The following is a 14,247-nucleotide window of genomic DNA, read 5'->3' on the forward strand; positions in this document are numbered from 1 at the left end:
TAGCCTATAATTAAATTGGCATGTGTACTCATGAAAAGAAAATAGACTTTCAAGCAGGAAGGGTTGGCTCTGTCACCTTCTAGTCACATGATCTTAAACAAGTTATTTAAACTCACAGAGTCTCAAATCCCTGAACTGAAAAAAGGAAAAAATAGTATGCAGGGTTACCATGAAGATTCGAGGTAATGTATTTAAGATGCTTTGACATTGTGCCTAGTGCCAGATAAATGGTAGCCATGATCTTATTTATATACTTACTTAATTTCCACATAGTTGACAAATGACCACCTAGTGCCTTAACTCCCCTTCAGTGATGAGAAACTCATTGCTTCTTTAATCAATCCATTCCATCTTTAGAAAACTTTCCAAGAGTTACAAAGTGCATACTTATTGTTGGGATTGCCAGCTATCTAAGGAGGAAGAGTCCAGGGGATGGATGATTGTAAGGGCTACATTAATGACTGATAGGAGGCCGTGGATTCAGATAGACAGGCAAAGAATATAAAAACTCGGGCTCAATCAGGTCAACATCTCATTAGCCATCCTACACGCACACCCTTCCCTTAAGCTCCCTGCTTGGTGAAAGAAGATTGAAAAAATTTGACTGTCTAATTGTTAGCAAACGTGTGGAAGGTTGAGGTTGTGAACACTTTGGAACCTTCCAATATTCAAACAATGTATATAAACCTGTAATGAATGAAAATTAGAGTAAATGTAGAAGGTCTTAGCTTGGGTTCCTCAGAAAGCAAAGTGTGAAACAAAGTCTTCTATGTGAATATTCTACTGGAGAGAATATTCACTGGGATCCAGGAAGCAGGAGTGGATGCAAGGTGACACAAAACCTGGACAGAGCCAACTCGAGGATGAGTTATTAAATTAGCTACCTCTATGTGTGACTGATTGCTCAGTCCTCTAGGACTACATGGGACACTGTATGAAATCTGAGAGTAGAAAGGGGGAAACATTTAACCATCATCTCCCAAATCCCATTGGTTCAAGGTTTATCCCAAAGGACATTGCCAGACCCAAAGTCAACGAGGCAGAGATAAAATCTCCATCTCTTCTACTGGGAGGTACTAAAAATAAAACTACTTGACCATGAGTTTCAATGTGCAATATATTACAGGGAGGGAATGAAGATGGAGAGCCATAATCTAATCCACCCAAGTACATGTGGGCCCCAACTGTGTTTTTGAGGAATTTACACTAAGTATCAGCACAGAAGCCCCAGAGAAGGTAAGAGGCATTCAGAGAGCACAGAGATGAGGTACTGTCACACTGAAACTGCATAAAATTGTTTGCCTCAACAGAGGGAAGAAAAAGAGAAAGGTGAGGTTGAGAAAATTTGGAATGATACACAAGAGATGTCCCAGGTGTAGAGTCATCTGTGATATTAGTCTTATAACATGACAAGGATAATTACTGCATCATGGTGTATAAGAACTGGGAGTTCGCTCCCCTGCTTTTCCTATGTAGGTGGGAGGGAAATAGCCAGTGTGCAAATTAAAGTAAGGAGTCATCATTTTCCCCACACTGCTCTTAGGAAGTTTGGAAGTGGAGTTAAGGAGAAGCCTGTGTCCCTCTTATAAGGAATGAGTTGTTAACCAAGGCTCTGATGTCAACTAGGGCACTACCCCTTGGGAACCATGTGCCCATTAGTAGACCAGGTCTCCCTCCCTAGCGCTTTGACTTGGGGTGAGGAATTTGAGGACAATACACCCTGGTTCCATATTTGAAACAAATCACTCCTCCTGAGCCCAAACAAAGCACTTCATTCTTGCCTTAAACATACCTCTCTTGCCATTTTGGAATGAAAGAGAGAGGCTTCAACAATCTTAAATTGGTTCTTCTGGGATTTCAAGTCATAGGTCCTCATTCTAAACCTCTGGGCCTCATAAAATGAAACTTACCCCTCTCTCTTCTACAAAGAAAGGTTTCAAGACTGAAAACAAATTCACAGCCAAGCATAGTTTCCAAGTATCTTGACTATAATATGTCAAACACAGGATATCTGGAAATACATAAGCAACTAACTGAATTCTTCTTTTTGTTTAGACAGAAATGACTTCAGACTTGTGACTCTTCCTATGAATTGATTCTACATGAGGATGGATTCAAAAATACACATTCAAAAATACACACTTGAAGCTCTGACTAGGGAGGGGAGAGGTGGGGGCAAGGGCAATATACGTAACCTAAACTTTTGTACCCCTATAATATGCTGAAATAAAAAAAAAAATACACATTCCTAAAGCAAGCAAAAGTAGAACCCTTGACATTTGTTAAGATGTTGAAATTCACTACACCATGATGACATACAATTTCCTTCTTAAAATGTGGCCTTTTGCATTGGCTTGTTCAGGAGTACTTCTTCACAAGTCTAAGTACTATAATAAATACTATGAAAAAATAGGAAAAATTTTTTGTGTGTGCTTTTTTCTGGGAAGAATTTTTGTGACTTTTAAAAGACTCCCCAAACAGCCCATGCTCCATCAAAAGGTTACAAACAGTTGAATTTGGTGGTGGCTCACATATATTATATGAACAAGCCCACAATGTACCCTATATGAGGGGAAAAAAAAAATGGGGCAGGATTCATGAAACTTTGTCAGTAAATGAAACAATGTGACATCCCAAAACCTCTATTTTCTTATGAAGAACCAGACATTTCTTAAACCTGTGTGAGACACAAATGGGGCAGCAGCTCAGTGGACAATGATTTCTCCAGAAACCATGTCTGTGCTCTTCTTCCTTCTTCCAACAAAAGACTCCTTCCCGTTGGCACATGATCCAAGCTGAGCAAGTCAGAATAATTCCCTGAGATTTTTCAGGCTGAAGCTGGGAGGATGATACTCTTTTTCCTCTTTGGTCACACTCTTGAAATGATGTGAGCCCAACAGGAAGGGCAACTTTACTACCCAGAGTGTCTAATCTTGTGAAGAAGGGAGGAGAGAGCAGAGCTTACATCCAGAAGGAAGCAGAAGCAAGAAGCTGAGAGAGTCTTACAGAATGTGGGGCTCTAGTACTGGATCCTCTCTTTCCTAAACACGTAAATGGCTTAAATCTTGGCCTTCTAACAACAACAACAAAACTCCTGTACCTTACCATTTTTCTCTTGCTCTCCAATCAACAAACATTTGAGAGCCAACCACAGCCCAGTTATTATGTAGTGTGCCGCACTTTGGAGATACCCTCAAAGAGCTTCCAGACCAACAGAGGAACTTAGATACTAGGAAGCTTCTCTTCACAAGGAAACCTCTTGCTGCAAGTTCTACTCTCTTGGCCTCCTGTTCTTCACCGTCTAATCACAACTGTCCCTCCTAAGATCTCACTTCCTGCCCCACTATCCCACTGTAACTGGTCTTGCCAAGGTCTCGAGTTGCAAAATCCAAAGAGCTGCTCTCATTCCTCATCTACTATCTAATGGACACTGTTAACCATAAATTCAGATTTAAAATTTTCTTCCCCTTTCAGGTAAATGTGCTCCTTTCTCTTCTTTACATTGAACAGTTTTTATAAAATCATAAATGGTTAATAAATTGAAAACACACACACAAAAAAAGAAAAATAGTTTTTTAAAAAATGGTCAATAGCCAGGAGTTTGGGGAGAGGGAGGGATGAACAGATGGAGCACAGGGAATTTTTAGGGCAGTGAAACTCTTCTGTATGATTCTATAATGGTGGATACATGTCACTACACATTTGTCAAAACCCATGGAATCTACAACACCAGGAGTAGACCTTAATGTGAACTATGAACTTTGGTTGATAAGGATGTGTCAGTGACGGTTCACTGATTACAACAAAAGTACCACTCTGGTGCTGGGTGTTGATAGTGGGGGAGGCTGTCAGAGGTGGAGGGAATCTATGGGAACTCTTATACTTTCTGCTCTATTTTACAGTGAAACTAAAACAGCTCTAAAATTAAGTCTATTAATTTTTTTAAAAAGGTCGAATATCAGCAATTTCTTATGGTTTGACCTAACAGTTCTGCTCCCCTCCTGTCCAACAGCTCCTTCTATGTCTCCTTGGGTTTAGCTCTCCCAGTCCTTTCCTTAGCTCTTGGTATTCTCCGGGGTCCTGTGTTTTCTTCTCACTATAAACACTCCCCACAGGAAAAAGGCTTCTGTCGTTACTTGCTTGTCAGGCTCCAGGAGATGCTCTTCCACATCTCTTGCCCTATTACCCCAAAATAATGGGTCACTGCCTCTAAATGCCAAGAAGGTCATAGATTGTACTTCTAGCAACTTCAGACACAGACGCTGCTTCCAAGTTCAGGGAGGATTGAGCGGCAGAAACTTTTCAGCAAGGAAAAAGGAAAATTAATTAACCCTTTAAATTGTTCCTCTCAAATAGCATGAATGCGATAGATTCTTGTATAAGATATTACTTCCCACTACTGCTAAACATTCTTTTTCTGACTTCTCTTTGAGTTCCAATTTGTGGTTCCAATTTGAGGTGTTCACAAACTAGCACAGTATTTGTAACAGTTCCACATGATATTTTGGAACATTTTGCAATATTACATAATTTAAATGACTCAAAAATTTGTATATGTGTAAGCCTAGACAAAACATATCTAAAAATTGATGCCGATTCTTTACTGTTGTACATTAGATTCCCTGGAAACAGACTCTGAGACTCTGAAATTTATTAAAGGTTTTACAGAAAAAAAAATATTCAGTAGGGCAGTGGGGAGGGACAGGATTGAGCAGAGGGAGAAATTGAATTGCGATGCATTTGCAGTTAAAACAGAAACCTCAGTCAGTACTACTGGAAGCTCTGGAGCGGGTATGGATGGCCCTTCACAATGGTGCCAATGGGTCACCTCCAAACTGGCCAGACATTGGTCAAGGACTGTTGCCAGGAAGAAGGCATAGCCTTGGGTTAGGCAGCTCCCATCAGCAGAGGAAAATTCCTGGAGAGGGACTCACTTGTGAGCCATCAGAAGCAAACATTCCAGCAGCTGCTGGAATGCATACATTGGTCCTACAAGGAATCTAGACATCTTAGTGTCCATCATATTTCCATGGGCAACTAAATGGACATTATATGGTAGAATTGCAAATAGTTTTGTTTTTATATAATAGTGATATGATTTATTTAAATCTTCAAAAAATTAAAACAATTTTAGTTTTATTTTAATGATTTTTTTAATTGTCAAAGGAATGCCTATGAGAATGGTACGAATGCAGTTGGAAAGAAAGATGTGTACAAGTCAAAATTTTGACCAAAACTTACAGAAGCCACATATGATTCATTGTTTGTATTTGGCACTAGGAGACATTACTTCAAATATGCTGATGTCAATATAGTGATGATATTCTTTGAAAAAATTCAAAGATTATACACAATATTGTACAGATCTGCCAAAAGATAGAAACCTTCATGAAACCATATCAAATTTGACTTTATAATTGCTTTTGAACACATGATGGTGTTATGGTCTGTATGTTTGTGTTCCACTGAAATTCATGTGTTGAAACCCTAACCCCTAATGGGATGGTATTAAGTGACGGGGCTTTAGGAGGTAATTAGGTCACGAGGGTGAGGCCTTCATGATGAGACTATTACTCTTAAAAGAAGAGACTCAAGAGAGCTTGCTTCCTCTCTCTGTTCCCTACCATATAAGAGGGCACAGCAAGAAGATGGTCATCTGCAAACCAGGAGGGTAGGCCCTCACCAAGATGCTGGATCTTGGACTTCCCAATCTCCAGAACTGCGAGAAATAACTGTTGTTTAAGCCACCAGTGTATGGTAATTTGCTGTGGCAGTCTGAACTGGCTAAGATAGATGAGAATGCCAGCTAAATACTGTTAAAGCAACCAGGTTTAACTTAGATAAGATATAAGAATACATTAGAAGAGGTAAGTGAAATTACAGAAGAAGATCCTTAAACAGCAAATTGTGGTCTTTGTCTGAAAATGAAATTACTTCTATATTAGTTCTAGCTACAGTTACTTGATATGAGTTGTTACTTGCTACTTATTACAAAAAGAAACAAATCTAAATGTGAATGTTTTATTTTTAAAAGAAATTTAAAGTAATTTTTTACTTTACAGTAAATGAGTTTTCTGTATAAAAAGAAATTACCTGTGGAAAAATGAAATGAAAATGTCATTAAAACAAAACATAAAGAAATCAGAACAAAACACAAAATTATTCACATGGATATGAAGAAGTTGTTTCAACCATAAATAATCCTGAAAATAATTTATCTAGAGACTATTTTCTGGCCATTTGAGATAAAGGCACAAATTCAGTTGAGACTAAGAAGTACAATGAATAAAGACAAGTTGTCTAATTTAACATTACAATTAATAATACACAAATTATATTGAAAATCTTGATTAGAATACATTATGCTCTAATAAAGACAAGAAAAATAAATTTTATGGCACGAGTATTTGATAAATGTTTTAAACTTTTGCTAAGGTATAGCAATACAGAAACACACACAAATCATACTTATAAAGCTCAATGAATTTTCACAGAGCGAATAGTAACAGCATCCGATTCACAAAACAGAATATGATATCCATCTTCATTTTGTTGCTCATCCAGTCATCTCAGCCCATTAACAGAAGACCCAGACATGTGTGATAAGAATTAAATTCAGTTGCCATTGATACTGTGCCAAATTTCAGTTTACTTTACACATATTTTTCTAATTTGTCATTATGAAACTATATTTGTCAAGGTAGGGGAATAGTATCTATTAACACTTTGTTGTATTGATTGGTAATGTTTATTTTTTATTTCAGCATATTATGGGGGTACAAATGTTTAGGTTACATATATTGCCTTTGCCCCACCTGAGTCAGAGCTTCAAGCATGTCCATCCCCAAGACAGTGCACACTGCACCCATTAGGTGTGAATATACTCATCCTCTCCTCCCCCTCCCACCTAACAAACACCAGATGAATGTTACTACTATATGTGCACATAAGTATTGATCGGTTAACACCAATTTGATGGTGAGTACATGTGGTGCTTGCTTTTCCATTCTTGTGATACTTCACTTAGTAGACTGGGCTCCAGCTCTATCCAGGATAATACAAGAGATACTAGATCACCATTGATTTTTGTGGCTGAGTAGAACTCCATGGTATACATATACCACATTTTATTAATCCACTCATGTATTGATGGGCACTTGGGTTGTTTCCACATCTTTGCAACTATGAATTGTACTGCCTATATTTTGTCATTATGAAGGTATATTTGTCAAGGTAGGGGAATAGTATCTATTAACACTTGTTGTTTTGATTGGTGATGTTTAGATATTTAGTGGGTCTCTATTGATTGTACTTTTTTTGAGACAGAGTCTCACTCTGTTGCCTGGGCTAGAGTGAGTGCCGTGGCATCAGCCTAGCTCACAGCAACCTCAAACTTCTGGGCTGAAGTGATCCTACTGCTTCAGCCTCCCAAGTAGCAGGGACTACAGGCATGTGCCACCATGCCTGGCTAATTTTTTCTATATATGTTTTTAGTTGTCCTGATAATTTTTTTATTTCTATCTTTAGTAGAGACTGGGTCTCACTCAGGCTGGTCTCGAATTCCTGACCTCGAGCGATCCACCCGCCTCAGCCTCCCAGAGTGCTAGGATTACAGGCATGAGCCACCGTGCCTGGCCCATTGATTGTACTTTATCCTAAGCTCCATAAAGATTAGGGCTGGGCCTGAACATCACTTCCACTTCAAAATGGAGCTTTTAAGATTGTGAGGGAGAGAGACATTAACACATAAGCTCACAAATACATATGTAACTACAGATTGTGATAGGTGCTACAAAAAAAGAATACAGGCGTATGTGATACAAAACAGCATGAACCAAATTTAGACTGAGGGGGTGGTATGGGAGGGAAACAGATGGGCAGGCAAGGCTTCTCTACACCTAAACCTGCTGACCTCTACACCTAGTCCTTTCCATGAGGTAAGGAAACTGATCTGTTTCCTCACCATTTTATACCCAGCATGTAGCTCTTAGAAGATGTTCAATAAATATTTATTAAATGAATGAATGAGAAATGAGTAAAGTCTATGTTGATAGCTGATTCGCAGATCTGTCTTCCTAGCCTCTGCTCGCTCCTGAGTGCTACAATTCTGTGTCCAGCTGCTTCATAAGGCATCTCTGCCTGGATTCCCAAAAGCATGTCATGAAATTCAACATGTCCAAAGTGAATTTTGCCATTTTCCCCCACCCCCATTAAATTTACTTTCTCCTCCTGCAGCCATATCTCAGAGAGTATAGTAAGTACCACTTACCATAGCACAGGTCAGAACCTGGGGAGTAATCTTCTCCTTTCCTCTGCTAGTCTGCCACCAGTCCTTACCTTTCTGTCCACGAAGTACTTTCCACTAACCCATCCCTCCAACCTGCATTCTTGCTTCACTTACTGCAGCAGCTGTCAAACCACCCTTCATGTGTTAGCAAAATAACCTTTTTAAAATCTAATCAGGTCCCCTTGTGCTTAAAACCCTTCCAAAATAGTGGAAGGATGGGAGTTAGTAGAAGTGAACTAAATTCTTCTTCTTTCACAGTGGAGAGTCCATAAATACTGTTAACTTTGACAAATAAAGAAATAGGGGTATATACTTTTTGAGAGTTATTCAGGTAAATAGAAACTGCTGAAAAAAAAAATGGTAACCTCTGAAGACTAGAACTGAGAGGAGGAGACAAGGAAAAGGAAGACGTTTAGTTTTCATTCTGTAGCTTTCTATAATGTAAGAGTATTATACATTATAAATAATAATTTAAAATGCAGATTTAAAAATACATTAGCTTTCCAGTGCCCTTAGGATAAACTCCAAATTCCTTAGCATAAACAGTTTGTCTTAATATGAGATTAGTCCATGCAGCTGGCCTCATCTCCTTACAGTCTCACACACTTAACCCACTCCCCAAGCACTCTAAATTCACAGGTTGACTCCTCAAAGGCACTATGCTTGTGTTTTTGCACAAGTTGGTTACTACCTGAAATGTAATTCCCCTCTTTGTCACTTGGCTATGTCTCCTTTGGCCTTTAAGGTTTAGTTGCTGTAATCTCTGCGGATACTTACCTGAGCCTCCCCCACTCCTCCCATGGGCTAGGTAGTGCCCCACCTTTGAGCTCCACTAATTCCGTATGCATATCTCTAGCATTAGAGCAGAAAACCATGTGAAAAATGTTGTATCTCCCATAGCCTGGGAGCTTCCTGAAGATAGAATCTATCTCCAACTCCTGTGCCAAGTTCAGTGCCTGGCATAGAGTGAGTACTTAATAAATGCTGATGAATGAACAATGAAACAAAAAGCTTTACATCTACTCATCTCTAAAATGAAAGAGTTACAAGCAAAGAAATAGTTTCCTGGAAGTAGTCCTACATTAAAAGCCAACAATACAACTAAAAAAGAAAATGGGCCAAGAATATGAGAAGACAGTTCACAGAAAAAGAAATACAAATGACTCCCATAAGAAATGAAAAGATGGTGAGTCCAATTCATAAAAAATGAAATGCAAATTAACTCGATGATGAGATACCACTTAAAACTATTAATTGGCAAAGATCAAAAGTGTTGATAACACTGTGCTAATGAGAATAATTAGGGTAGAAGGCTCTCTCATATGTGACTGATGGAATTGTATATCAGTATAACCTCTGTGCAAAGCAAATTGGCAATGTTTCTAAAAATTAAAAATGCAAGTAGTCCTTCTCAAAGCAATTCTGCTTACCACAAGTTTGAAAAGCAGTGTATATAATAATATTCATTCCAGTCCAGGGCCAAATTTAGAATTCCAGCCCAGCATAATCTTTTACCTCTGAACATGAATTGTATATCACTTAATTGGAACTTAGTATATACTGCCTTTATGACCAGTTATTTCTGGAACCAGACAGAAATTTCTGAGCTCAGGACTATGTCAAATCACTTTCTGTCCTTCTCAGTGCCCATCACTAGACTGCACATATGTGTAGTCGGTTTGTGTCCTTTTCACAGGACACAGCGGGAAATCCTCAAACCATTCTAGAAGTTAATGTGTCATCCCGGGACCCCCAAAGAAGATTCATGTTTCCTAAGGCACCACTGCCAGAAGCAAAGAGAGACTAAAAGGATGAGGATCCAAGCCCAGTACATTTGCCTTGGTCTTCTGATAAGATTTCATTAGAAGTAAATTTTAAATATGAGTATATTTTGAATTTTTAAATGTAACATATCAAAAAGTACATTTTACAAGTATAAAGACCTATCTCTCCTATAGGCCCCTGGAGTTTAGACCAGCACTAAGGAACACAGGGGTAGAAAGAGATTGCTTAGCTAGAAGAATCTTGAAAAATTTTACTGGTGTGTGACATATTGTACTCCCAAGAACTGTATGCCAATGTTCCTATTTTTCACATACACAGTTTAAGTCAAAATACAACTATAATTCCTCAGGATTCTTCCAGGGGGTGTTCCTTCTCATCAATTCATATGACAAAAGGAAGAGGAGAAAGTCTTAATGATCTCTTGTGGAGGTCCTTGTATCTTCTGCTATTCTGTGACTTACAACACTCCCAATACACAATGTGTTCAAAGAAGCAAGTTGCCCAAATTTCATGTGTCAGCAGATATGGATAGGGTCCTGAATGTGATCATAACATTTAGTTATTCAAGGTTGCCAGAGACTGATAATTGAGCATGGCAATAGGACAAGACACTATTGAGTCAAGTTCATTATATCCCCAAAGAATATAATCTATGAGTATTTATACACATCAGTAAACATGAAGAGTGCTAGAATGCTCTAAGCTTCATGCAATAGAAAACCAACTCAAAATGACTTGAATAATAAAGTTATTTATTGTCTCACATGACAAGAAGTGGAAAGAAGAATAGTTTCAGGGTTGGTTCAATCTGCCGCTCAACAATGTCATCAAGAGCCAGGTTCTTTCCTTCTTTCTGCTCTGCCTGCCTCGCTTCTTTCATGGTCCTACCATGGTTGTTTCAGGTGCTGCTTGTAGACACAACATTCTACAGCAGAAAGGAGAATGTTTATTTCCAAACATTTCTTTTTAAGAATAAGGAAAAACTTTCCCAGAGTCCTCTCTGAATACACCATGAGGTTATTGGTCAGAATTTTGCCAAAAATTGCCTAAACCAATCACTGATGAGAAGTCTAGGACTACTATTCTGGCTTAAACCAATCATTATCCACTCCCTGGGGAACTCCTCAGAAGCACGTGGAGGGGTAAATACCTGAACACAATTACAGTTCTGTTTGTAGCCAAGGAAAGGTACAGATAAAGAATGTCTTAAAATGCATATCAATGGATACATTAAAACAACTTAAGAAACTGTAAATTTCCCAAGTCTTTTTATAATACCTAGTTCATCTAATTTATCAAAAACCAAAATACCTTATAGATATTTATCAAATGAAAGATAGCCTTTCATTTGTCCATCCATTTAGTCATTCAGTCAAGATATTCTGAGTACCCATCACATTCAAGATATAGTTTACTATGAAGAATTCAATAATATGTAAGTTGATTCCATCAAGAAGTTTATTATTTGGAAAATGCCAAACTTGAAAAAATGATGTAACAGTTTCTCATGTTTATAATGTGAAGGTGCATTTCAACTTAAATTTACCAAAAAAAAATCCACAAATCTCATCAAATTTTCAAGATTTCTAGCCTAAACTTATGAATAAAATTCATTATTTTCTTGAAAGAAAGTGATGTAAGCAATTTTGGTAAATTAGTGAATGTAACTGCTATAGGAAATTATAGGTTTATTCAAATAATCCTGATGGACAAATATCAAACAAAACATTTATGTCTGTAAGACTTAGAAATGTGATGGTGGGGAAAACCCAAAACAATGGTATTTATCATAGGAAGATAATTCTAAAAGAGTTATGATACAGAGCATGAAAACTATGATAGGAATCAGCCTCAAGATTATTTAGTCTGGTCCCCTCATGCACTAATAACTGGGAAATAACAATAGACTCTGCATTAACTGAAAGTTTCCAGGGACATCCTAAGTACTAATCCCAAACCCGGTATTCTCCAGGTCACAAAAACATATTTTTTTTTCCTCTTAGATCTGAACCAGGAAGTTTCTTTTCACATTACTCCTCAAAGACAACCCCACCGGATGTATGTCAAGAAAAACCAACTAAAATGTGCAGAGACGAGGGGAAGCAAAGACTAAATAGAAGAGACCCAGGAGAGAAATGTTTATGGTATTAAGAACCATTCCTTTTTTTTTTTTTTTTGGTTTGTTTTATTTTGTTTTAACTGTTGTTCATCTTAATCCCCATTTTGAGAATGGGAATATAACTTATTCTATAAAGCTCAGTAACCAAGTGGCAGAAAGGCAAGCATTCCGTCAGGACCACAGTAGCCCCATACATGAGGGCATGAGAGAAGGCTCCCCCTCCTTTATCAAGCTGGTGCAAAGTTGAATGAGGGGAGCCTGGCTCGATTTCAGCCCCCTCTGTCCCTTCCATTAGGGGCCCTTGTGCAGGGCACACAATGTATAAATGTGCACAATTGTCCTACATTTTGGAGAAGAAAAATCTTGGCATTCCAGAGGCTGTTCACCCAGACTCAGAACTTGAATGTCATGTACAAAGTCAGGATAAATCTATTCTGCTAGACGCTTTTTTCATTACTAACATTCTAGACTGTTGGTGCAATAATCCTAATCATCTGACATTTTAGAGGCAATTTCCTGATCTTGGCTGGACAGACCAGGCTAAATGCAACATTTTGGCCCTATTTTTAAATAGCCCAGATGGTGTGAATGGGTGTGTGGCTCAGGGTGCCCCCATACGCTGGGCTGCTTCCAGGAACAATTTGTACCTTGGGTGTAACCAGCAGCTATAGACGGGAGTGGGGGAAAGGGGACGAGAGATGGTAAGGGTCAAGACAGTGCCTCTCTGACCTGGGTCAAACTGATTTCACCTGTTACCTGTGACATACTGAGCCTACTTTAGGTTCACAAGGGACTGCTCTTGGTCACCCATAAAATGCAATCCAAGTGCAAATTGAAAAAAACATAAATAGTAGGCCAATTCTGAGACAGCTGCTTCAGACCTCTTCTCCACCCACCCCAGGTTGGACTGGGTGTTCTATGTGGCTAAGAATTAGCAGGGAAGTCGATCCTGCTCATTACAGAGGAAGGCCATTCTCGGCCCCCTTCCTTCTGTAAATAGAAATTTGTTTCCTTGGAGATCACAAGGCTTGGATGCCTAGAAAAGAGAAGAAAGAGCAAAGAGGATTTGAGAGAAAAGTAACCACAATTCCAAAGATTTTTAGGCATTTAGCAATACTACAAGGGCTGTCTGAAAAGTATCCAGCCATGTAACCATTTTCATTATATTAACAATGGCTGGATACTTTCCAGACAGCGCTAGGATACAGAGGACTCTGTCATCCTGAAAAAAAGCTTCTCATTCCCTTTACTTATAACTTCCCATTTCTCCTACCTCAAATGGCTTTTCCTTAGATGAAATTTCTTCCTTCTCCTTAATTGATCTGTGCCCTTCTTTCACATCAGATACTTGACACTAATCACTCCCACAAGCCTTTACACACACCCAAACTGATTTCTTCCAGCCCTAAAAATGGAGATGGTGATTGGAAGTGAAATACAAGCTTGTAGCTAAATCGTGGCTTAGATCTAAGGCAAGGATCAGCAAACTGCAATCTGCAGCCCAATTCAGCCCACCACCTACCTTTATACAGCCCATGAGCTAAAAATGGATTTTATATGTGTAAATGGTAGGGGAAAAAAAAAATCAAAGGAATAGTAATATTGCATGACATGAAAATTATATGAAATTCAAATATAAACATAAAGGTTTACTGGAATGCAGACATGTCCATTTGTTTATATATTGTCTATGGCTGCTTTCCTACTACAGTGGCATAATCAATTAGCTACAAGAGACTGTACAGTCACAGAGCCTAACATACTTACTATCTGGCCCTTTCAGAAAGAAAAAATTGCCAATTCCTGGCTTAAGACATTAAAATATATTAAATAATATTAAGAGATATTAAATAAGAATATCTCAAAGAAATAAATTTCAGGCAAACCAACAAGACTAAGGCTATCAAGCAGCCACATTAAGGTCTAAATCCCACAATCAAGACCAAGTGGTTACCCTGAGGAGCGGGGTATAGTGAGCAGGAAAAAGAAAATCTATGGAGGGATATACAAAGTGTACACTCTACACTGGATGAGCACTAGCAGGGAGATAATAATG

General features: G+C 38.5%; 1 protein-coding gene across 1 annotated transcript in view; it reads right to left on the bottom strand.

Moving 5' to 3' along the window:
* Positions 1-10,809: 10,809 nt before the first annotated feature.
* Positions 10,810-14,247, bottom strand: part of CD28 (CD28 molecule) — a 38,069-nt gene continuing 34,631 nt past the window's right edge. The window contains exon 4 of the mRNA XM_045559678.1: positions 10,810-10,997. Coding sequence (XP_045415634.1) covers positions 10,971-10,997 — 27 coding nt within the window. The 3' untranslated portion in view covers positions 10,810-10,970. The remainder of the gene's footprint in view (positions 10,998-14,247) is intronic.

The sequence above is a fragment of the Lemur catta genome, chromosome 8, assembly GCF_020740605.2.
Source record: "Lemur catta isolate mLemCat1 chromosome 8, mLemCat1.pri, whole genome shotgun sequence".
Lineage (NCBI taxonomy): Eukaryota > Metazoa > Chordata > Mammalia > Primates > Lemuridae > Lemur > Lemur catta.